General features: G+C 37.2%; 1 protein-coding gene across 2 annotated transcripts in view; it reads right to left on the bottom strand.

The window, feature by feature from the left end:
- Nucleotides 1–2,478: 2,478 nt before the first annotated feature.
- Nucleotides 2,479–26,984, bottom strand: part of ptprt (protein tyrosine phosphatase receptor type T) — a 328,330-nt gene continuing 303,824 nt past the window's right edge. For both annotated transcript variants that reach the window (XM_038696881.1, XM_038696882.1), the window contains 9 exons: nucleotides 24,245–24,399; nucleotides 19,855–19,990; nucleotides 17,609–17,758; nucleotides 17,308–17,481; nucleotides 16,981–17,112; nucleotides 15,828–15,953; nucleotides 12,041–12,204; nucleotides 5,277–5,412; nucleotides 2,479–4,689 (listed from right to left, as the gene is read on the bottom strand). In XM_038696881.1, the coding sequence (XP_038552809.1) occupies nucleotides 4,636–4,689; nucleotides 5,277–5,412; nucleotides 12,041–12,204; nucleotides 15,828–15,953; nucleotides 16,981–17,112; nucleotides 17,308–17,481; nucleotides 17,609–17,758; nucleotides 19,855–19,990; nucleotides 24,245–24,399 (1,227 nt within the window). In that variant the 3' untranslated portion in view covers nucleotides 2,479–4,635. The remainder of the gene's footprint in view (nucleotides 4,690–5,276; nucleotides 5,413–12,040; nucleotides 12,205–15,827; nucleotides 15,954–16,980; nucleotides 17,113–17,307; nucleotides 17,482–17,608; nucleotides 17,759–19,854; nucleotides 19,991–24,244; nucleotides 24,400–26,984) is intronic.

The raw sequence follows: 26,984 nt of genomic DNA, 5'->3' as shown, positions 1-26,984 counted from the left end.
CACTAGCAAAAAAAAAAACAAGGGTGAAGGGTTACTGTTTTATATATGTTACATCTTTGTGGACTGAAAAACGAGCACTGTGTGGACTTGTCCCAGATCTTAACCTGGTCTGAAGAATCACTGTACCAGATCTTGTTTGATTCTAAAGCCTGCCACTGTAAGACTGTTCGTAGCTGTGTTAGACAGTGGCACACGTTGGGCCCCAAAGGCAGTGAGAACTGTTCAAATGTGGGAGTTTTTAATATCCAAATGTTTGTATACTACGGCACTGTTATTTGCCAAATAGAAGAGAGTGAGATTTCACCTCAGTATCCGTAAAACCAGGCTTTTTCTGAAATAAGTAAATATTAAATATTTTGCTGGTGCTGAAACCAAGATATGTAATTTGCACGGTATATACAAAGAACAACACTTTAGGATCACAGGTATTTTCTCATGTGTTGTGACATTCAACTGTCAGATCCATCAGATACATTCATGCAATTTTAAGTACACCACTATTAGGGCTGAGAGAGATGAGTTCACATTCAACATTTTGGTCCCTTTATTTCATGTTAACCACATTTCAAACAACTAAACAACCAATGGTAATGGCATCACCAGATCTAAACAACACTTTGCTAGACAAATAATCATCAATAATAATTATATAAAAGAAATGTACAAATTTCAGACAAGATTTCAGACAAAAATATAAAACAAAACAAACAAAATATATAATACAGATGAACAGCCATGAACTAAGCCAAGAAAATAAAGCCTTAATGGAAGTAAAAATGATGAACATTTCTGGCATTCACATTGTCTTCAATATAACACTCTTACTGTTTTTGTCTTGATAGGTCCATTAAGAAGCCTGACTGGACTCCAGCAAACAAAGAAAACATAAGCGCATACTGAACATTTTACCACAAGTACCGGTTCTGGTCAAAAGCATTGATACTAACGAACAAACTTTGCTAACTAAAAAATGTTCACATTTGAAATGTGAAGTTTCATTCAAAACTGGGTAATCCATTGTCTCAAAATACTGACAGCTGCTGGTATGAATTGATGGCTGAAATCACATTATGGGCTACACTTTTTTAATCTACTGGCTTACAAAACTGCCTTTGTCATTAGTTTCAATTATTCTTCTAAAACAGGTCTATGTTGGAAACTGAAGGCATTAATCTGGTGTCTTGGCAGCCATATTACCTCAACCTACACTGTGACATTGCTTTAGTCCCCAAAAGTACCCTAAATGTTATCACAGTTCTTTTGACTCAACACAGTTCAGAAGGTGCTAAAACAAAAACAGGGAGTTCAACTTTAAAATTTGTTTGTTGTTTGGTCTCACATCTTGTAAATGGGCAACAGAGAAAGTAAAACATTAAAAAACAAAAGGCTGATTGAATGAGGATGTCATGGGAAGCTGAGGTCAGCGTCATATGCTGCATAATTCTCATTACGTTACATATAGCATCTGAACTGTCAACCATGTTGACTTTCTTTCTCCCTGGGGTCAGTCATCAACTGAAATCATTTCCTATTAGACTACAAACCTGAATGGGCTTAGCAAAAAGCAAACTGAAGGCCGTTTGCAGAGGAAATGTAAATGTAACCTGTATCTTTGTTTTTGTGTTGTCATTTTAGTGATCGATGGCAGACTGGAAAATAGCTTAATCCAAAAGCTTATTTTTCACTGAAATTCATCCTGAATTTAATACATGAAACCTAGTAGGCTTATGGATTTGACCTATATCAAGGAAACTCAACAAGTCTATCATTTTAACCATTGTGGGTAAAGTTTACACTGCAGTCATTCGTGACCAATTTGATTCACAACCCATTTCCTTTTTTTTTCTTATTTTAGAGACTAATGTTTATTGGAAAATAGGTGTGCAAATATATTATATTTTCCTTCTTATTGCTTTTCCAAAGCTAATGCTGCATGGTTCAAATAACAACACAGTCTCACTCCCTACTCGTCAAATGTCTGACGCATGGTCAAGGCCCTTTGTCGTCGCTTTTTAAGGACTTGGGTAGCCCTTTTGCATCAATTATTGACGTTTAGGGATCCACAGTCAAGTTAGCAACACTTAGCAACAATAAATATGCAATATCCGGTTACACTTTCAAGATAAAATGTAACGTTTCGATACATTGCCATGTTGAAACGCACATAATTAAAGTCGTGAAACGTTGCAGTTTCGTTAGGTTTAGGCACAGAAAGTACTTGGTTGGGTTTAGGCAACAAAACTACTTGGTTAAGGTTAGGAAAAGATCATGGTTTGGGTTAAAATAGCTATGTATGTCAATTAAGAATTAAGTTAACTAAATAAAAACATTTAATGTTTTGTTTCGCACTTCAAGGTCCAGGTTCTGGCCCTCTATCCACCCCAATCACCTCCTTACTTCGTCTTTTCTCTTAAATATCATACTTGCCTTTACCATCAAAAACTGACACAACAGGGCTTCCCTCAATACGTCGAACTATGACGTCAAAGGGATCCCTAGTGTGTCACAAACTGACGATTATGGCTCTTGACCAAGCGTCCATATGTGACGACTTGGGAGTGAGACCGGGTTGCAAATAAATACCATCTACCGTGGGAGAAAAAGAACAATACACAATTTTCACAGCCCGGGTTAAGTCCAAATCATCAAAACCAACAATATTTTAACTGTATGAATATACAAGCTACACTGTAGTGAAAAGAAATGTTAGGCCATTGATCTCTTGCTTTTTCCTGTCTGCAGTTCAGGAGGGACGAGGGTAGACATGGTTGGGCCAGTCTCGATATCAGTTAATAATTTATCCCAGTTTGATCATTGTCCTTTCAAGTTAAAGCAAGACAATTCATTCAAAACAACACAAACCAGCTGGACAAAACAAGTTACATTTAGTTTCTGGTCTTTTCATCTGGAATGACCATATGGATGTTCAGTTCAAACTACAGAAGACATGCAGGGTGACCTGTAACCAGACTATCACAAGCTAATTTCAAACAGCCATGTTCTTTTTTAAATGTCTCTTTAAAACTAGGGTAGGCAACGTTCAGGCACTCCCAGTCCGAATGAAATAACTGGCCGTGCTTATTATAGTCCTGCGTCAGCCACATATATTATATGTTTTTGCTTCTGAAATAACTTCATAGCAATCTGCTTCCCTCATTCTAAGTCACTCTGAATGTGGGCGTCAGCTAAATGTGTACTATGCAAAAATATATATCTTAATGTTTTGGACAACATGACTAAATGGACAGTTTGTAGTAAAGTAACAAGACATTTTTTCCAAACCATAACCACAGAGTTGCTGAAAATGACACTGACAGAGCATTTTAGAGCAATAGTGTTTTGAAATGATAACCTTTATTTGGAATGTGTCTGGTGCATGTTGTTTGTCTGTTTGTTTGTTTGACTGTGGTTGTCTTATCTTATTTACAGTAAGGGTGGATGCACACTATAAGATTTTGAGAAGATTGCTTTTACATAAAGCCATCCAAAAACATTTATAAAACTTTTTTTCTTACAGCCCAATGACAACATGCATCACAGATAACAACAACAAGATCTGGTGTTAAAAGCAACGCATGTATTTTTTTTTATTGTTATTTTTTGTTTACAGCTGTTGTTATTCTTCACCATGCACTTGCTCCACTCACTGTAGCATGTGATATGCAACTTCTTCCTTTTTATTTGTAACCATTTTTTTCCCAATAAAAGCAAGCTGTTTTTTCAAAAGAAAGCCATAAATGACTTTGCCTTGATGCAGAATGAATTTAAAGAAGACATACTGAGAATTTCTGTAACCAATTATTGAATTACAAGTATCATTAGCATTTAACTTTGATGCAGTCAAAGACGCAAGGAAATTTATCAGCTTGTGATTTCAAAGAAAAATGCCAGAAATATAAGTGGTCTGTTGGTTTTTGCTTTGATCGAGTTAAGTGAATCATCAACAACATCCACATTTGAGTAAAGACAGCCAAACATGTTTCATTAATTTCTATAAATGCATACTCTGGGTGGATAAATATTGGAATCCAAAATGCAAAGTTAAGGCATCACTTCCTCAGCTAAATGGGAATGTTCCCAAAAAATCTTCCAGTGTGCATCCAGCCTTCAGAGGGAGACAACATTCAAGGCGGAGAATATATCTAAAAAGGAAATACTGTACAATAGTCACATCACAGCCCAGCAGAGAGGACAGAGAGAGAGAGAAGGAAAAAGTGGTGTTTTTTTAAACATCTCATTTTGTTTTCAACATATCATTTTCTCTTTTTTCTTTGTACAAGCATGTAAGGTCCCCAGTCTTGCTGAAGTGAACACACACATGGAAATCATCAGTGTGTATGTTTCTCACTTTTTTTCCCTCTTCTGTACAGGTTGTATGCGTGTGTATGTGTTGTCACAAGCACACACATAGATACACATGTACACAGTCAAGTATGCAAGCACGCCCTCTCTTAATCACACATAATCAAGTGCACACACTCTCAAACACACACACACACACACACATACATACATACAGGCACACATGCTCACAGGTTGGATTCGGGACAGCACAAAGCAGTTTTGCACTTTGTGTGTCCCAGTGTTGCGTTGAGAATGACAGGCAGCGTCAACGGCGAATCAGAAAAGAAAACTTCAGAAGGAGCTGAGAGCCTCTAGAGCCACTTCATAGCAGAACTTATACTGTTCCTGTGGAGGGAACAGAATGAAAAGCAAAGGTAGGTCATCTGCAAAATGATTTCTTAATTGTTTTTGCTAAGCAAAATTAAACAAAATAATTATCCCAAAGTTATATATGGAAACTTTTTAATGAGATTTTCTTTCTAGTGCTTGCTTTTTAAAAATATTTTTTGTTTGGATTAATTACAGGATGAACATTTAGAGATTCAACTGGACTTAAGGCTAACTGTTTGGTTGAATGTCTTGTTAGGTGTCACTGTAGGCTAGTTGTCATTCCCAGTCTAGTATTTACTTATTGAAAACAGTTGTGTGAGTAAATTTAAGTCGTTAAGTGATTCACTACATTGGTATTGCAATACATTTGGTCTGTTCTCATTTATTAAGTGTGCATGTGTTGGATGAAAGTTAAAATCAGAATCAGTTTTATTGCCAAGTAGGTTTACACATACAATGAATTTGCATTGGTATATTGTTGCATAGCAATAAACATACAGAAGTAGAAAATATAGAGAAAGATAAAATTAGTATAGTAAGTTAAGAATCACAAATAGAAAATTGACCATAAGAGAATAAATGTGTGTGTTGTGAGTCCTCACCATAGTCTCCACCATATTAGTCTTGTTGTTCCTCAGTGTTTTGACGGTGTGGAAAACATCCACAATGTTCTGCTGCTGGATCATCTCATTGATGCTGCAGATGGCACAGAACGTTCCAGAACGACCTCCGCCGGTACTGCAGGAGGACGAAGAAGGAGGGGAAGAGTGGGAAGGCAGAAAGACAAAAGATCTTTATCATCAAGCAGTAACATTGTCATCCTGCAAACGTAGGTGTGTAAGCCAAAATTATCAGGCTCACAAATAAAAGCAATAAAATAAATAAGAACAGGAGAGCATGAGTTGAAGGGAAGACAGAAAAGGGTATAGAAAGATAATTAAGAAAGAGAAACTTAAAAACAGAAGGCAAAGACCAGCTGCTTTGACCAGCTGCTTTGCAGTCAGATATGTTCACTCCCCTCCTTTACAGAACAGAAGGACTTGTCTTTTACCTTTCATCACCCAGGGAACCCTACTTTTTAAAATGTGTTTATTATGGAATGGAATGTTTCCTTTCAGGCATTTCTCTTTTGCCGCTTTGTTGCAGCTGCTGTGCTGAGGTTGATTGTGTCAGCCTTTCAAAAAAATGCTCTTGTAACCTAAACCCTAAACTGAGAAAACTCACTTCAATAGGTTTTAATTCAACTTAGTAAAACAGGGCACAAGAAGCAATATTTGGCCCATGTTTGTATGTAGGATGAATGGCCTTTAGAAAAAACTACATTTTTAGTTTTAAGGGTATAGGAAAAGATAAGATTTGGAGAATGTCCTCCCAGGAACAACAATGGCATCAGTCATTCCAGAAAATGCCCTTGCATGACTATTGTATGAATATTTACGCTGTGCACTGAAAATGTGTGATCACTTTTGTGTTTATTTTTTAGAATAATTGCTTTTATTATAATTAAGTTATTAAGTATTGTTGAGGGCTTTATTTTTGCTGCTTGCAACAAGTGAAACATTTCAGCCTTGAGATGGAGACTCAAAGTAATTAATTTCACATTTGTTGTGAGAAGGAGCCTTATTTATTAGGAAAGACAAGAGCGGACCAAAATAAGAAAATCTGAATGAGAAATGCATGGTTCGTGTTATCATTCCTTTGAACATTTCACCTCTGTTTTTCATCACAGGACACAATGAAAATAACCAAGAACTACCTCTAAAGCTAAACGTTATGTAGCGCGAGTGTGATGAGTTTTATTTGTGGAGGTGAGTGTTCAGAATCAAGTTTAAAAAGTGTGGGAGAGCAGAGCAGCGTACTGTGGCATTCTTACACAATGGCATATGTCACGTTGTAAGCTACAGACAGCGTTTACATTTTTATGGGTTCCTGAACACATTATTTGCATGACTGAGTACATTAATTAACAACATTTTCAATACTATAGCCGTGAACACTTATTAGATATTTTTGCATAGGGTTATTCTGTTGGTGTTCATTACAAAAATGCTCTTAGTTAAAGATTAAGGTGTGAACCCCCAATTTTGTAAATTCAAAACTAACTGATATATTGAGTTAATACCTCACATTGAGTTAATTATCTTCAATTTAAATATGTTGATTTCTGTTGCTTTGTGAATTACTAGTAAATATATGATGTAACTTTTAGGTGATTCCATGGCATTATGTGATAGTAGCCATGGAACCAGTATAGATGTTGGAAAGATGCACTTGAATAAACAGTAGTGTTCATGCGATTTCAGGAGTGTGGTGAAACTGAAAATGACTTAAAAAGAAATTAACCATACTAATGTACCTTATTGAAACAATTGAAGCAATGACAGCAAACCACACAATGGACATTGAAACAAAGATACACAAATGCACAGGGGAAAGTTGTGAATTTTTATTTTTTCTTTACCAAAATAATGTAATAAACCACAGGAAAATACAGAAGAGAAATCCATAGTTCTTGTCTTAATTGTGTGTTTCAGGGAATTGCAAGACACTTTCAGAGTGTCATCTTAACTTTATCTTATTTTTTCATATGGTACAAGCATGCCAGATCAGATTCAGATTTAGATAACTGTGTAAATAACACATGTACAAATAATAAATCCTTTGTGTGTATAAATGAGCATGCTTTCACGAGAATTGTAAATTTGCATAATCAACGCCCCAGTAATACCATATAAGGCTACGTGACCTGCCCCATGTCAGGAAGTGTTCATTCATGAAAATAACATCAAAGGGTTAAAAGAAGAACTTTCAAGTTTGTGAAGTCCTAGAGGTCCATAAATGAAAGTACATCATTTCAACAGCATCAGCAGTGGAATTTAGGGAATAGGTTTAGATTGGTAAGTCTGTCTGAGTTGAAGCTCTAACAAGGTTCACATTTGCACAGGCACAGCCTTTAGTAATCTAAATGGCAACAACAACCATTCATCTGTCTCTGCCAATATATCAGTACGCTGTCACTCTCTTCCAAAGCCCTGACGGGATCCAAAAGATTACACTATTTTATATAAAGAGAGTGCATCATTGATGTCATTTTGCAGTTTGAGATTTTCATATTGATACTGTAGTGTTATACAGTGAAATGAAAGTGAATGATGTTATTGTTTATTTAAGAATTATATTATAATTTGAATTGCGGAGTCAAACAGGATAATGTCAAAATAATTATGAAGTGTAATTTATAAAGGATTTTCATACTCTCTAACTCTCTAACTTTTCATACTCTAACTTGTTTTAAACTAACAAAATAAACAATCCATTAGTGAATCCATTTGGAATAACAGCAGACTCCCACTATGACTAGTAAATTGTGTTTCGGAGAAAATTCAAAATACAAGAAAATTGGTGAATGCAGCCAGTTCTCCTAAATCACTTGTACAAACCACTTAACAACAAATCTGTCCATTCTATCCTTAATGATAGTTGTGTAACATCAGAAAACATTTTAATTTGTTCTGTAATGATTTGTTACGGTTTTGGAAGGCACACACAAACTGCTTCGTTCTGCGCTTCCATGTGTCATTCTCAAGGGCATTTTGTCATTACATTTGGAGGAGTTGTATTATAGTAATCATCCATTAGATTAAGTTTAGTGATTGAATAAAGTTCTGTGTGTTCTTGTCCAATTGTGCATGCACAATTATAGATAAGTCAGAAGAACATGCTTATACATTATGTTATTGATTTCTGCCATTAACATCTGAATCTTCTGCGATCTCTTAGGGCAAATCCAAATTTAAAAACACACCCTGTGTGTGTTTGTGTGTCCTTATAAGATATTAGGAAAAAACATTGCACTGCAGTTAAATGACTCCTGCTGCTCTTACAGCGGCACCTGTCACATAGATGTCCTTAAATGAATGAGGAGAGGAAGCTAGCAAAGTGTGATTTACCATGCTCACACAGTGAGCGGGTGAAAATAATTAGTTCCGCACTGATATTAAATAATTGAGTGAAAGTTTAGTAGCAGCAGTCATAATTCAGCAGGGATGCGCTGAATATAGGGGAACCATGTCCCTGCAAGGTGCACGTCAACATTACCTACATTTAGATAATGGATTTGTGAAATATTTGAATAAATAAACCCAGCTTTAATAGTTGAGCATATTTACAGTACAAACCTTGTCATATATGAGGGCAAAGAAACAACAAAAAACAACATTCAAAAACAAAATAATCGTTCAATAATGGTAATCGAGGTGAAAAGTTCAAATAGGCTAATTGTGATTTGGTTTTAGGTGAAATCGTCCAGCTTACAGTACACAGTACATACATGTTCTAGAAAGTAAATCTGAGACATTATAAGACTTTGTTAATGCTACCTGAAGTGAAAGTGCAACAATGAAAGTTGAGAAAATGAGACAAAAAATGACAGGATGTGACAGTGTGAACATGCAGTAAAAAGAAATTGTCACTGCATGGAGCAAAAGAATATGAGCTCTACTAATGGACATTTGAACAGATGAGTTCACCTTTTAACTGGAGTTTTTTTTTAGATTTTATACAGAGGATAACTTGCTGTAGCCTAATTGATGCAGTGATGCAATTTCATTCATCATTTGTGTGTATACATTGTATTTTTACTGGATATGTGGTCCAATCAGCAGTCAGTGCTCTGCCAGACAGCATTCAGACCACCCACCATGAAAAGAACTCCAGACTTTCCTGTCTCACCTGGTTCCAGCTGAATTCCTTCTTTATTCAGATTGAATAAAATATTCAGGTACTGTGAGGTGGAGTGGCAGCCATCACAGAAATCACCCACTGTCTGGCTACTCTGCATTAGCAATGTCAGGACCACCATTGTTTGCTCTCCAATCATCGTAGATTGTGTCAGATTAGTGTTCAATTTTTCAGATTTTATTAACTTTCCTATTCTTGTTGAATGCCTATAATTGAATGAAATTGCAAAAAAGGCAAAAAATATATATATTTGTCATTCACAGAATTTGCTACTAGACCAGACCAGGCTCAGAACCCCTTCATAGTGATACCTCTACCTCATAAACAATTAATGTTCAGGTTTTATTTTTTCACATGTAAATATGTAAATATATTTTGGAATGGGACATAGCGCCTTGGGTCTTCATTAAACTGGGTTTGGATATTAATATTTGAGAATAAAATTTAAAATGCAAAGGTATCCCTTATGCACTACTTTTCTGACTTCATGTTAGTTTCATTTTTTTTAGATTTAGGCTTTAGTGTCGAAAGATATTTCTAGGTAAGGGACAAAAATGATAGCAAATACATATTACATCAGTGCTGTCAGATACATCTTGGGGCTAAACTACATTAAACCCAATTACTGAAGAACAACCAGCAAAACCCAATAAAATCAAGGCAGGTCAAAACTCAAATATTACTGAGTCAAACAAATAGCAGAATAACTTTCACAAAATGTAGGTGTGGTAGCTGTTTAACCTCAGAATCAAACAATACATCCTATCAGTTTTACTGTGCATTGGTTGATTATTAGGCCTACTAAATTATGGGTGTGCTCACTTTCTCTATGATGAACACCCCAAGCTAATTCAGTATCATAATGCAGGCTATTTTTAGTTATATCTCCTTTTTTGTGGTTGGAAAACAGATTTCTGACTTCCCCTTTATTATTATATTTATAGAGCTCATGTTTGCATCATGCCCAGAGAGGTGATCAACAATTTTAGAATTTAAAATCCTTTGCAATAAAGATCTAGATGAAATAATGGCAGTCAATGTGGCTGGTGACTTTGAGAAAGAACTTCATGGACATAATTGATGTTTGATTCAAGTTGTTTATGAAAAACCAACTACATTATTTCATTATATGAACTCGTACAAGCTGTGAATATATCTGTTGGAACAAGACAGCATGGTGTATTTGTTATTCCCCTCTATCTAAATTACACATCTATATACTTTAAATAAATACTGCACAGACATATTGATGTGTTAAGTGTGCTGCTCTTCACAATTCTCTAACAGGTTCCACCATGATTTGCTGAAAATCTGACATGTGCTCAGCATTAAAGACCCATCGGACTCCAACCTCCAGGACAAATGAAGTGCAGAAAGAAAATCTATTTTCACCAGCTACTGATTGAACCATCATGTTTCTCCTTAGCTTTAGTATTACTGAGACTGTGAAATCAATAGCTGGGGCAGATTAGCCAGTGTAGCTGTCTTTAGCCAGAAACAGAGAAAGCCTGCCTCCCCTTCACTTACAGTTAAGTGAGGTTGAGGATGACAGTCAGGGTAGCGAGTAGCGTCATTACAACCAAATTATTTTGCTCCCAAATAAATTTTAATGCCTTTATTAATTTGCTAGTATCTGTTTATTGTAAAATAACAAATGCACATATAAGAAGAGTGAAGCCCATTAATGCAATTGGGTTATGGGTCTTGATCTGACTTGGGGGTCAAAGATAGAATATGTGTGTAAAGATTTTTGCATTAGTCACAAGTAGGTTTTAACCATAACAGCGTGTATTTCAAACTGTCTCTTTCACACAGAGATAGAAAACACACTGAACGCAAACAAAACCTCACAGCGGTTAGAAAAAAACAAATCAATGCCAGTTCTGATTGGCCCAATGAGCTGTGACAGAGGAAGCTGATTGGATAAGCACCAGTGAGGCACCTGAGGCAATGTTTGAGTGTGTGTGCATGTGAGTGTTTTTGTGTTCTTGTTAGTGAAGTTCCCTTTAATCTCTCATCTATAGATTTTATAGCCTCTGTTTCCCTCCCTCATTATCAGCTTCATTTGTTCTGCTCAGACAGGAAATGCATGGAGCTGAGCAGTGTTTGTGTATTTGTGTACAAAGTATATTTTTTTTTCTATAACCATCACTAATACTATTCAAATGTATAAAAGCTGACAGTGAAACATGTAACTGGAAACTCTAACGCCATTTACTATATATTTGTATATGGTTACTCTACTGATTTATAGTTTAAAATGTCGATGTATAATGTATCATACAAGAATATACAAAACAACAGAGACATCAGGTCTGACTCTTAATGTGATCATATCTGTGCAAGGTGTCTATTGAAGAAAGGATGTCCAGAAATAATACCATATATTGTATGTGTCATCTTAAAGGGTGTGTGTGTATGTTTTGTAATAAATCTGTGTGTGCATTCTTTTAGAGAAAGTGCACTTTATCATTAAGTTTATCTATAAACTCTCTGTCTTTGTCTCTCTCACACACACACACACACACACACAAACTAAGTGCACGTTTGTTTGCTTCCTACTATTTCATAACATGTTACTGTATCTACATGTGTATCTACGTGTGTGTGTCTGTGTTGAACTTACAGGCAGTGTACCACAGTCCTCCCGTCTCCTCCATCATACTGCTCCTGCCACTTAGCCAACCTCCTGACCAACTGGAGGATAGAGCGTTTAGAGAGAGGCGTGTCCCTGTAGGCTGGCCAGCCGATGAACTGAAAGTGCTGCACCAGGCGGTAACCGTCCTGTGGCTGAAAAGAGAGGAGTGAAAATTAGGATTTGTATCACCACAGGTTTTTTTCAACACAATCAATGTCATGCAGTAATTCTATGGGGAATGTAAAAGTAGATAAACAACTAAAACACCTTCCAAGTGCTACAGTGTCTGTAACGCTTCAAAACGTCACTAAATCGCAAATCATAAATCCACTTGTCTCCCCTGAGAAAATAATGTGTTTGTTTGTTAAATTTCAGGATTAGATGACAATTTGTCATACCCTCTGTAGTGTGTCATAGTGGAGGACAACCTATACTGCATCTAGAATGTCTCGTTAGGCTAGCATGTCAGAATTATATTTTTTCTTTGTCCTGTTTTTACCTCATCTTTAAGTCTAAATCATGCTATGTGATGATTTAGACACCATGCTTGTTGACATTTATTATACAGAAGTCTGCCTCTGTTCCTTACAGCCCAAACAAGTTCAACCAAGCTATGATTAGAAAGGATTCAATGTGCAGTCTGACTTGTCTCATGGCTAAGACAGTGCAGCAATTCAAAGCACATAATCTTAAAGTAACCATCTCAAAAGACATACGTGTAGTTTGAAGGTGTGCTTTTGGTTTCGCTGAAGCTGGGGAACAAGTTAGATAGCGGGAGGAAAAACATATCTTCTTCCATCACCAAAGACTATGAAAGCTTTATCTAAACAGTGCTTATTTCCTGTTATGTAGCATATCCAGCAGGTCTCTGGACAAAAAAGATATTTAAAGCAAGTAAGTAAGATGTATTTGCACAGTGCCCACCTGAGCCACATGTTGAAAAGTGCTAAACTAAAAACACAACACATATTACACAAAATAATCCTCAGAATCAGCAGAGGGAGCGCATTCCATAGCTTAGGTGCTACAACCTCAAAAGCTCAATCACCACAGGTTTTAAGTTGAGTGCGTGGGACAGACAGCAAATATAGCTTATTTGATGAGTAAGGGTCAAGTAGTGCAGCCACATCTGTAGAAGCCTGACAATACAATACTCTGTAATTAAAAGTGAGAATTTTAAATTAGATGCTATTCGTAACAGGGAGCTAGTGAAGAGGTCTAAGTATAGGGTTTATGAGAGACCGTCTATTTGACTTTGTGAGAAGTCTTGCGACAGCATTCTGGATTGCCTGCAGACATATTAAGTGAGGAGGAAATAGCATTACAGTCATTAATGCGAGATGAAATAAATGCATGTATAAACATCTTAAAATCAGCAGGTCAGCAAACTATAGATCTCAGTTTACTAATATTTCTTAAGTTGATAAAACAAGATCTGGTCTGCTGTTTAACATGGGTGTTGAAATATTACCCCTAAATTACACAGGTTGGAGTAGGCAGCAGAGGAAAGCTTTTCTTGAGCAACAACCAGAACCTCCATCTTATCAGCATTGAGCTAAACACAGTATAGTTGTAGAACGCAGTGTAGTTGTATATCAGAAGCTGCCAGTGGTGGTCTCATTTGGTAATGATATAATTAAGTGATACATAGAGCAATTTCCATGTGTTGGCATGCTGTTGTGCTCGAATTAGTTCTTGTTCCAAACAAAAGGCTGTTTCAAAAGAAATAGGATTGGACTCAACAAAGACGACATCTTATAATGTTTAATTAAATTTCACGGCAGACATAATGTTTTCAGACGTCTGGCCCGAGGCGGGTTGGCATCCAATATCTAAAATACCAAAACCCGCCATCACTGTCAGGCTGATTTACTGCTAGGTTTGCAACACAAGTATATGCACATTGACATTTATACACACAATCAGATACAGCTGTGTCTGTTTTTTCCTCCACTTCCTTCCCTCTCTTCTCACTATACCTGCCTTCCAATTTCTCCTCTTATTCCGTTCCTACACCACCTTTTTTCTCCACTTCCTCCATCTCTTCTTCCAATCAACTATTTTAGACTCTTTCTTTGCCTCACTCTTTTTTTTCCCTTTACCCAATTTCACTCACTACTTTTCTTTCCCTTCATGACTTTTAGTTTTCCTCTTCTTTGTATATTTCCCTTTCCCCTTCTATATCAAAGCTTTTCTCATTCTTGCTCTTTCACTCTCTCCCTCTTCATTTGATGGCTTAGTGGTTGGTGGTACAGACTCAGCTAGGTTGGAGCTGCTCTCACACTGTGAGATGTGCTGTTGTGTCGATGATACGAGCCATTTCACGCTAGACTGGTGATGTGTTTGAGATGGAAAGAGAGAGAGACAGAATATAGAGTAGAGTAGTGGGGAGTTCACTAAGCGCTATAGGAGCATGCAGACGATAGGGTACCACTAGAACTGTACCATCATAGATGGGTGAGAAAATGAGACGAGAAGGAAGTAACAAGAGGAGGCAAGGGGGGAGGAAAGAAACGAGAAAGGAGACACTAGAGTGGAAGTGAGGAAGTGAAAGGAAAGAAGAGGTGAGAAAGGAACAGAGGTGGGAGAAGATGAGTAGGAACAAGGAGGAGAGGATCATTTTCAAAATGCTCTGTTGTTACTGCACCACCTCCTACCACACTGCCATTTTCTCTCTGGAGTTCTCACTAAACCAGGACTCAGTTCATCTTGCCAGCTCCTTAGGTGGAAGTAAAGGTCACATCAAATAAAAAATGTGTGTATGTGTTGTTATATTGTGTTCCTGGGTGTATCCTTCCACTATCTATTGTTATATGTCAAATATAGGTCAGGAAATGCATTTTCTGAAAATCCAGGCCATTTTGTATTTCTAGTAAGTGTCAGGCAAGTGATTGTCCATCTTATAAACTTGAATCACCTCCCTAAAATTTCGCATCCAACACAAGTCTCATACAAAAATGTAAATATAAAATTATTTATAGCTTAAAAAATGCTTAGGATACACTCCCATCCACATGCATTTGCAGACTATTGAAAAGTTCCGGCAATAGTTCGGGTAAGGCTCTTTTCTGTTTCAACATGACAATACCTCTGTGCACAAAGCCAGCTCCATAAAGAAATTGTTTTCAGAGTGTGGTGTGGAAGAACTTGACTGGCCTGCAGAGCCCTGACCTCAAGCCTGTCCAACACCTTTGGGATAAACTTGAACGCAGATGGTGAGCCAGGCTTTATCAACCAACATGAGTGATAGACCTCTTGTGGAAAACTTGTATGCCCCTTCTCTTTTGGGGCATGCATTTGTGTAGAGTTTGTTTAGTTTCCCCAATATACAAACTGCACATTCTTAACTGCATTGGACAACATATACTAGACTGCTGTGTTTGGGTGTGTGGTCTTTAGTGTGGGCCAGTATCTGTCTTATTATGTTCTTGGATTTAAAACACATGGATATGGTGTTTGTTGAACATCCTTCTGAGTTTCTCAGATACTCCAGATACGTAAGCAATCACACTGTTATTGCATTTACTTTTCTTTTCCTCATCAGACTTGGACTTGGATGTCTCCAACGACCATAATGACAGCCAGGAGCACTAATAAACCAAGTGGTACTGATCATCTTGACAATGACCCTACAGAGGTTAAAAAGCTGGGATTCCCTGCCAGTCAGTCAGAAATTAAGAAACCTCTCTGATGAGAGGTAGAACACTACTGTATATTACAAGTACAAAAAATTTATTATTATTATTAAAACATATATATTTGAATATGTGAGTACCCTGGCCATGTTGCAGATCCTGAAGATTCGGTTGATGATGTCTTCGTCGATGTCTGCCGATATGAATTCGACTTGAATAGGACCATAGCAACATGAACTCTTTTCTGGCCAGTACTGCATACACAACTGTAGAAAACATAGGAGAGAAAGAGAGAGAGAGAGAGAGAAAGAGAGAGAGAGAGAATAGGAATGTGAAAGAGAAAAATAAAATTTACCCAGATTAAAAGGTAAATTCAATTGGATTTCCTTTCAAATAGCATAACAGCGCAAGTAATAATCGGAAGGATGTTTTCACAAAACCTTGAGTTCACTTCATTGATTATGAAGATTATCACCTCCATGGCTCAATGTGAATTCAATTTTCAGGTTTTTATACTTCCACACTAAGGCATGATAAAAGAGTTATCTACATTTGGAATATAATACTATATGCAAAGGCGACATGCTGGAAAATAACACATGAAAACAGGATTTTTACCATATTTTTCATCTACACACGTGCAAGACACACAAGAGAAATGATACTGCATATTTTTTTCAACCAGGTTTTTATTCACTTAAAATGCTAGACATGTATCAGGTGAGAATCCACTACTAATTCACAATCAACACGGGGTGATTGTGTTTGGTAACTAAATCTGTGTTAGAATGTGTTGATTACATGACTACATGTGGTGCTACAATTATGTGTTGCATTTTCCCATTCTATGCAACTAGTTTAAAATTTCTGATAACCCTGTAATCCTGTGTCATGTGGAATTCTGTTAATGACTGATTATATGCTGATTATTAATTTAGCATTCTAGATTTGTAAATGTATGTATTGCTGCAATACATAAAATTAATTAATTAATTAATACAATGCAATAAATTAGCAATTGACTTATATTTTTGTGTTTTTATTGTTTTTGGGTCAGCACAATGATTTTATGAAACTAACCTCAGTAGTCAGAGTGTACTTCCAAGGACCTTCAATACACATTTACATTCATAAAAAATTGTTTCTGGGTATATTGATCAAGCTCTGTGATGTTCCAGTCGATGTGTCAACTCCTGGCTGTCTGGTGTTTTTCTGAAACTAAGTTAGGCAACAGCAGGGAAAACAGATATGGGATAAATGTGTATCTGTGTGAGCATGTTTGTATGTTTGTACCTGTGCTGCATCCATCTCATTGAGCATTACAATCGAGGAGCAGTTGTAGTCGAACACCAGCCTCCAGAAGTCGCCCATGGTGTTTGGCAAAGGATGCTGGGTAACAATGAAGGCCGCTGGCTGTTTGTGGCTCTGGAGTGTTGAGATGGATCAGAATTAAATTACAGGAGCAAGCACAAGACAAATAAACAAGTGAACAGAGCAATGCTAATTCATCGAGGCATCTCTACAGCACTAGTAAGTAAAAAATAAAACTTTAAAGAACAGAAACCAACATTCTACAAAAAGAAAATAAACACAAACTGACATCCCAAAGTATACACTTACATCCATTAATGCAGCATTGATGTAATTGGAGCTCTCCCCATCCACAGATATGAGGAAAGGCAGGCATCGGTCTGCGGATAGAACATCCAAACTGCGGTTCTTGTCGTGGTTCCTGGGTAGCAAACCTACGCTGCAGTCCTCTGGACGGACTCTTGGGGTCACTATGTTTAGAGTCTGATAGAAACATAGTTTATTATTAACCTACTTAAGGAAAAAGTGAAGAACTTATTTTAACTTGTTTTTGAGTAAAGATTGTTCATGCTCCACAAAAAAAGATTAAACCAAGAGTGTGTGTGCTTACCTGGAACTCATCTTTAATCTGGCTGGAATTGGTCTGTGGGTCCAGTCTGCTAATGTTGTAGTAAATGGCTCTGAACTCACACACTGGTATGGCTGTATTCCCACATAGACATGCCTCCAAGATGGCGTCATGAACAAACACATATTGTTCCTGCAACATGGCAAAAGTAATTGATCAAATAAATGGTGTAATCAAATGTTCTTTTCTGGAAAAAAAGACAAATCTTTGGCCTTTGTGAATGTTGTTTGGTTAAGTTGCATCGCGTGTTTTTCAAGTGCCTGACAAACTCAAACATTTCATTGTGAACACAGTTTTTGTTTGCTTTTTGCATTTGAATTAATCATGCCTGTGTTCGTGCTCTCTCTGCAGCCTGAAAGTGAATAAAAAAAGAGTAGTGCCTTGCTCTGCAGTGTTTCTGAGCTCTGGATGAAGTGTGCTCTTTGTGCTCTAACTAGCTTGCTGGTAACAGCATCAGCCTCCATCAGCTACAGCAGCCACTGTGCATGTTAATTAACCTCTCTCTCTTTCTCTCACTTCTAGTTTTATCTAGTTATTTTACTTTTTATTTTTCTTTCTCCCATTTCTTCCTTGTTTTCACATCACATTTTGGTTTGTCTGCTTTCTCGCACATTTTCAATTTGCGTCTGACTTTATCACTCAGTCTCTTTCTATGTTAATTGTTGCCCTTGGAGTGGGGAGGAGGGCTTCAGAAGCATAACTGAAAACTGAAATTTCCTCTCCTGGCCATTACCTACTCTAGTGACATACAGATACACACAAATACAACAGCGCACACACACACAGACAGACAGACAGACAGACACACACACACACACACACACACACCCTTTCCCCTGTGCCTTTTAAAAGATTAATTGCTTTGTGTTGTGCGGAGCAGGATTATAATAGCGTCAAGCGGCTTCAACACTGACACAAATTGCTCCCACACATATTTAAAAGGCAGGGCAGGATGCATTTAGCTTGGTTTCAAGTGCAGACACACATACGCACAGACATACACACACATACATACGTAACTTGCTTTCATACCATTGCTGTCACATAAAAATACTCAAAGTGATGCCCCGGGTAACTTTCCTGATTCTAGCACTTCTGAAACCCATTCAAAAGTCAATTTCAGACTCCGAGCTTGAGCTGTCAGTCTGAAAATGAGGCTGTTTTTCTTTATTCCTAGTAAAGTTGACTTTTTGGATATGCAAGGTTTTCATCAGCAGTACAAATGGAATGCAGAGGCGGGATGGATTAGGTCAGCTTAAGGTAGCTTAGAGAAGAAATGAATACTTCTGTTCCAAAATGAAATACCAAACGTTTGAAGATGCAGATGTTTTAAAAATGATTGATAGTACAAAATTAGAACATATTATGACACTAAGTAAAGGATATAAAGTAACCTCTGTGTTTTAAGGATATAGAATAATAAACATCAAGAAATCATGTGGAAAACTGATCACTTTTGACTCTGCTTGTTCCTGTGGTGCAGATTGGTCTACTGATTAAGCTTGGCCATTGGATCTAATTTAAGACAGCAGTATGGTCATCACTGTATAAGTGCTAGTTAGCTCAGTTACTCAGTTGACTTAGCTCTATGTTTATTCATTTTAGCTGACGCTTTTATCTGAAGTGACTTACAATTGCTATATATGTCAGAGGTCGCACGCCTCTGGAATATCTTTTGGCAACTTACTATTTGGAAAACCTCAAGAATAATGCAAAAACAAACTTTCAGTGTGAATGCGTTTGTGTATGTGTTAATATATGTTTGTGTGTGCATGTCACAATATATTCCTTACCATGAGCTGAGAGCTGCAACACATTTACACAAAGTATCCTTAGTCTGTGTGTGTTTGAATGTGTGTATGTGCGTGTGTTTGGTTTAGACAGTTTGTGTATACTGTATATGTGTGTTTGCACTAGCTTCATCTATTATTCAGGGGATGTTTAATATTGATAAACTGATTGGGATGGATGATATAAGACTGCAAGAAGAACTGAGAAACTCTCTCTTTTTATGCTCCTGCTTCTCATACTCAACTACAGACAGCAAATACTTCTTGCTATAAAGCTTTTCATTACGTTTTGCTACCATTTTAATATCATAATATATACAATAATTATAAGCTACTGATGATTTCCTCTTACTTTAATTGGAAGTTTACATACTTCATTGTAAAAAAAAAAGAAACGAGTGTGCATGTCGGATGAGCGTAATGCAAATTTACACCAACCTCTGTCTGGACCATGTTGACTCGTTGTGATCTCAGCTCTCGTATGCAGTTGAAAATGTCCACCACGCCTTCATTTTCTGCCATGTCCAACATAATGTCCACTGCAATGAAGCAGCCCGTCCTTCCTGCACCAGCACTGTAGAAACAAATAATCAACCACACTATTGACTATCTAATAAATGTTACTACTACAACTTCTCAGTCCTTGGCTAGGCCTATGATTTTTTTTCGTTTTTATTATTTATTTGAGTTATTGACTGTCTACAGGCCAAATTGCCCTCTAACATTAAACCTTTTACACTAACATTATGATATTATGTGATTGTGACAATCACTGATTTTTATTTATTTATATAGGTTTAATACACTTAATGGAGGAATAATAATATTACACAACTCCCATCTTCACTACGTAGTTATTCACCAAAAAAGTTGTCAGGAAATGTAAACATATTTTCAGTATTTGAACAAACAACCCATGCTATTTTTCTACTGATCAGAACAGTCTGTAAATACTGATAGGTGTCACATTTTCCCATTAGGTGTCATATTATATTCAGGAAATGTTGCAAACCCTTAACACTTCAGTGATTGTCTGAGAAAAACTGATGGCCTATGTGGTGTTTGAAATAAACATAGTTGAGTTTGTGGGTGGAGTCTCTCTCGGTCTCTCTCTTACTCACACACACAAACATGTACAGACTTTAATACCGCATGTCAGGTGTTAAAGCGACACATCCTGAACTGTAATGCCCAGAGAGAAAAGACGGACAGATATATGGATGAATTGAATGAGCAAGGGAGAGACGCGCAGAGAGAGGGAATGCTGTGAAGAGGTTAGTGATTGGGAGTGATAGAAGTGGTCGTCACAGGGGAGAGATCAAGGGAAAAGGAATGGATGGAGAGGGAACTGAGAGGATAAGGTATGGAGGGACTGGAAGAGGGAGGGGAAAAACCTATCTTTCACTTTGCAATCCCCCTGACAGTTCCCAGAGACAGCTAGAGAGAGGGATAGAGAGAGATAAACATAAGGAGAGAGGGGAGGGAGATAAGAGCAGAGAGAGAAGGAAAGATAGAAGGGAGAAAGAGAGAGAAAAGGAAGGAGCGCCTTGGCAGATTACCTGTCAACCTCTGTGATTAATGTTGAGACCAGAATACTGCTGGGCCCCTGTGTGCATGTGCATGCGTGTATATGTCTGTTTCAAAGCATCATGACACAGGCCAATAGCGTCAGAGCGCCCCCGGAAATTGGAAGTGACTGCCATAACTTCCTGCCTGTCTGTCCACATACTTTTACTATAGCTGTCTGTTTACATGTCTGCTCACCTCGTTTGACTGTCCATTGCTTTCTTCCACATACTGTCTATGTGTATACTTCTTTTTTTTATCTAATTACCCATCTGTCTTTGTCCTTGTGTATGTTTTTGTATGTTCCATTGAAGCAATTGGAGGCCATGAGACAAGGTAATGCTATATTTAGGTGCACCACTTTGTTCCTTTGCTTTTGAAGGCTTTTAAAAGTTGTCACATAAAAAAATTGTTACTACTGATTAAGTAACAATAACTAAGTAAGTTAAGTAAGTTTTTCTGAAAAATTTGGAATATCCAAATTCCTATGCACTGCGGTCCACAGATTATTAGTTGAAAACCCAGCGAGGGTATAAAAACATGTAATGTCATTTATTTTGTTCCAACTCGACAATTAAATTTTATTTAACCATGCCAGTATTCTTTTCAAAAAACTATTTAGTTAGCTAAATTTAACAAGACTATAAAGTCAGATCAGTACGGCAGATCAGAAACAGAACAGTCAAATGGGTCATTTTGGAAGTCGCTGACAAACAACCACTTTTACTGTTTAGGTATATGGACATGCAAAATCAACTTAGGTAAAAAATCACAGTGAACAAATTACCTTATTAATTTATTGTGACAGCCATTTATTATCACAATGTAATAGAGCTAAGAGCAGAGACTTTGTTGAAAACTCTGACTTTTTGACACATTCAAGTGCTTCTGAGAGACTCTGAGAATTTCTAGGGGACAACCCTGTCTCCTAGATGTTCCATTTATACACTACATATCAAGACAATGTTTTAGCAAAATATTTCTTTATATATTTTTAGGTAAGTGTAATTGCTGTCTGGATTAAGTTCAGTGACAACTTTTTTTAACTAATAAAGGAAGTTGCTATGTTTTGCATGGGATGCAAGTTTTGGGGAAGTGATCAGAGTGGTTGGTGTATGCATACTGAGCACTTGTTATAGGTTGTGATTTTGATTACATGTTATTAAAAGACATGTCTTCTCTAGTGCTTCATGTCACTGCATACTTTGAGTATTTAACAAAGATGATGATCTTTTCCTAACCTGGAACATGTGGTGTAAACAAAAATACATTTTTGTAGTTAGTTTTTTAGTTAATCATGCTTTAGTTGTATTGAAAGTGTAGATATACTGACTGGGATGTGCGGCAAAAAATGCAATATATTGTTTTTTAAATACGTACAATTCGGGACTCAGCAGAAACCTCTATTTAAAACATTTCCTCATTACATTGATGAAAAAACAGCATTCTGCTGTTCCAGATTAGTATTATATGTGATTTCTAGGAGATAGGTTTGGAATAGCAACATTCTCAATGTAAGACGTAGCTGATATTTAAACACTAGTGACATTTACATAAAAAGAACACACTAGATAATGGGCAGAAACATGCAAAGAAACTAGTTGCAAGAATGGAGCACTTGGAAATGGGTATGTTAACTGTATGAGGGTCCTTTGTCTCTACCAAGCACTATATGGCAGGTTAGGGGTTTAATACCCTGTGTTGTCACCAATTCAAAGCTATGTGTTGCATTATGGTGAAACAACAATGGAATACATTCATTTCATATGTTCATGTCAATATTAAGAATCTACTCCAAAGATTTTTTCATAGCTTTTCAAAGGGCTGACCTTTTAAAGCTTGTGCCTGCTGACAACTTGACCCCAGAGTTGAACTGTTATGTCCCTTTGAGAACAGAACATCAAGGTTAAATATACTGTTGCCATGGGGATCTTAAAACTGTCACTTTTTTTTCTTCCTCTATTCCTGGTGGATGATGGTGGTGTGGATGAAAGTCAGGTGGAAGGTGCATTTCCTTTTTTTTCTCCTCTCCGTTCCATACGTTTTAAAGGTTAACACTATCTAATTTATATACAAGGCGAATAGTGTGTGTGTTTGTGTATGTGTGTGTGTGTGTGTTTGTATAATCATATTGGCACTGATAACCTGTGGGATTGAGAGGGAAACATGAATCGGAGAAAAGGAATAAGAAAAACAGAGTGTCAGAGGAAAGGCTGACAGAGAAAGAAAGAAGGAGATTTTCAGGGTTGTTATCAGGTCTGTTTATTTCTTTCTGCCATTCTCTGTAAGAAATATCTTTTGAATGAGGTACCTGTTCAGTGATCTAGCCAACAACTCCACTCCTCCAAAACAAACAACAAAATATGTTTGTCATTGCACATACAGTGTAACAGTTACTTATCTATCTCCACAAACAGATCATTTGTCAGTGCCTTCCATAACGTTTCAAATGACCGTTCATTTATCTCACTGTTTTCTGATCTGCTACTGCTGTTTAGTTTTGTAAGAGCGCAAAAAAACTACTTAGTTAAGGTTTGAGTGGCCATGGTTACAAGAACTACATTGTGAAGGTTAAAGAATGATGAATGATGAAAAAATGATTGTTCTTATGTAGTATGTATGATGCTTTGGCGATATTGATGTTACACATTCATGCCAATAAAGCTATTTTGAATTGAATTGAATTGAATTGAATGATTGTGGTCATCGTCAAAATAATCCAATGTTGACAGGAAATGAGCTGTGGTTATCTTGTGGCCAATGCACACTGTTTGTTGACCTATTCATCCAACCTGACCTTTTGTGTCACTAATAACAATGGCATAGTAATTCTGCCTCTGTTCCTGACAGATATGTGTCACTGTTACACTGTTATGTGTAAGTACTCTATGTGCATGTGTGTTTGTCTGTCTTTATGTATGTATGAGGGTGGGTGGTTATAGAACAACACATACTGCCAAGGATTTAATCTTGGAACTATTAAGTCAATAACATGCTCGTTTCACGCAAACCCAAACCAAAACCAAAACCAAAACCAACACTCCCTGTGCTTATTTATTTGGTTTGTGTTATACTGGCCTGGCAAAATCCTTTGCTCTCTTGCCATGCTGGTGAAAGGCAAGAGCCAAGAGCTGTATAACTGAGCGAGTGGCTGTGTTTGTTTGTCCTTGTCTGGTCTGTGCAGCCACTGACCAATAGGATCAGGGAATTAGGTTTATTTTCTGTACAAAACCTGTGTGTAGGTGTGCGTCTGTGTTCTTACCTGCAGTGTGCCACTATAGGCCCAGCATCAGGCGGGTTGAGGAACTTGACTTGTCGTATGAAGCCAAGCAGTCCAGTGGCATAACAAGGAACTCCATGGTCTGGCCAGCTAGTGAAATGAAACTGACGGAGTTCCCGGATCTCATGATGACCCTTCTGAAAAACACACGGGAGAGAAACCTAAGTTGCAAATTTTACCATGGCTATTGCTGAAAACGTATGGAAGATTTTATTGGACTTTAATATTTGTAACCCACAGAAAACAATCCACAAATGTATGATGCAAAGATTTCACTATCTACAAATATGTATTTTTACATTTGTGATGTGTAAAATCATATCCACGAGTGACTTCTAAACAAATTTAACATGACCCACAAATTGACAGAAAGCAATCTGCAAATGTGCAAAAACTGTTTTGTGGGTAGAAGTCACTCTGTATTTTTGTGGATATGATTTTACACATCACAGATGTAAAAATACATATTTGTGGATAGTGAAATATTTGCGCATCATAGTCTACATTTGTGGATTGTTTTCTGTGGGTTACAAATGACAAAGTCCAATAAAATCTTCCATAAAAACATTTCTGAATTCTGCCATTTTGTCTCTTGATGATGACAAATGCATGGATCTCACAAATCTTAGCATGGCCCTTTTGGGTAAGACTGACAAGAAGACATATCATGGTTCAGCAGCTTAATTTACAGCAGGGATTTCAAGAATCTAGGGGCCATGCTGCCTCTTTGGCTTCAGATGGAAAATAAATCAATCTTGTGGATGTCAAGATGGCACTTGGGGCCACTTCTGGGAATGAGAGACAGGAAGACTTATCTTGGCTCATTTGCCTAATTTACAGAGGAGATTTGAGGAAACCGATGGCCATTTTGGCTCCAAAAAAAAGATTAATTGATTTCACAAATCTCATGATGGTCCTTTTGGGAAAGACTTACAGGAGGAAATGCCATGGTTCAGTTAAGATGCACAATTTACACTGATATTTTACATATCTGACAGTTATTTTGGCTCATTTCTGTATGCATTTTAGCATTTTAAGACATCACAAGTACTCACAGATATCAGGAAGCTTCAAAATACTGTTTTCTTACAACTCAGAAAAAAATAGGCAATGGAATCTGCATTTATTAAACAATTAAATTTTTTTGAGAAAAGTAGAATTTTATGATGTACCAAAATACATTCACTTCAACAGTAGAGCTAAGGAAACTGCTCGCTGAAAATAAAGACTTTTAAATACCAAGTTAAAGAATAAATTAGGCTCCACACCACTTATTTTGGCTATTCTTCGAAAGAGATACAGAAAGAGACATTTTGGTATATAACAATGGAGATTAAAGCAAAATGAGATGGCAACAAGCATCCAATGTGGCAGTCCACGAGATAGCATCTTGACATTTTAATGATGAACTTTAGAGAAACAAAGGGTTGGTAAATACTTTCCTGTCTAACAATGGGGATAGTATTAAGAAACTGAAGATAAGTTATGATGCTAAATAGAAGGCAATTAAGTCTTACATCAGAGTGCCTCCCTGGGACAAAGACATAATGTCTCAAAAATGAGGTGGCAGCATATTGTACTAAGCGGCTGAAGACATACAAAAACTTCTGTTCTGCATCACTAGAGATGCTGCACTCCATGGTGAAAGTCAGAAAATTTAAAGACATGATTAGTCTACTTTTTTTTCAATTAGTAATAATTTTATGAACTAGGGATAAAATGGTCATTTATGTGATTTTCTCAGCCCAGTGAATGATATTGTTCCCCATGAAAAAAATAGGAAGATTGAATTTGATCAACATGGTGAAACTTGAGTGATTGTTTTGATTATGGTGTGTCTAATTTCAATGAAAGTTTGTTTTTTCTCTTATCCATGACTAAATAATTAAATATACCCTTGATGGCTGTGGCTTAGATGGTAGAGTGGCTCATCTAGTTATTGGGGATTCGATTCCTAGCACATCCCAGTCCACTTGAGTGGGCCAAATTGCTCCAGATGGCTGTGTCATCAAGTGTGTTTGTTTGGGTCAGCTTAGTATCAAGTGAGTGCTTTGGATAGAAAGCACTGTATTGATGAGCAGTTGGTACCTTGATTGACAGTGACGACAGCCTCCGCCATCAGTGTATGACTGTGTGTGTAGGCTATGTGTTGTAATACACAGTAGACAGTAGACCAGAAAATCGCTCCATTTACAAGCTCCATCCAAGTCCATTTACAATGACACACCTTGAAAATAAGCTTAGTCTTAGGGCTAAGAGGACTTGCTTCAAGTTCCCTGGACTTTGTATAGGTTATGTATGACCCTGTCTTCAGCTTGCAGTGGTGATATTTTCCTCCACAACACTACATGCTTCTGCTTTAATAATTAAAACCATTCTATTCCATTATACTGTTCTAAACTTAATGGAGTTTAAATGGAGGGACCCATTTCCTCTTCAGTTCAGTTTACTCTCTAAGAATAGAACTGGAAGGTAACTGTTATTATTGCAGCTCCCATTCTGGCTCTGGTAGATAGACAAGGTTGTAGTGAATTGTTTGTCTTGGCAGACTGCCTTATGATAACCTGAGAAGCAAGGATAACACAAGGAGGAGAAAAATGGGGGAGGGGTCAAGAAACAGACTGTGAGTGGGTAGGGGGAGAGGGGTCAATGACGAGGGTGGGTAATGAGAGATAAAGTGAGACAGAGGAAATGTGGTTTTGAGAAGGATTAAGTGACAGAT

This window comes from Micropterus salmoides, unplaced genomic scaffold (assembly GCF_014851395.1).
Source record: "Micropterus salmoides isolate LMB-PRFRI ecotype aquatic unplaced genomic scaffold, ASM1485139v1 Ms_hic_scaffold_4, whole genome shotgun sequence".
In the NCBI taxonomy this organism is placed as follows: Eukaryota; Metazoa; Chordata; class Actinopteri; order Centrarchiformes; family Centrarchidae; genus Micropterus; species Micropterus salmoides.
Note: the sequence above shows the minus strand (reverse complement) of the source record. Positions and strands in the feature narration are given on the sequence as shown.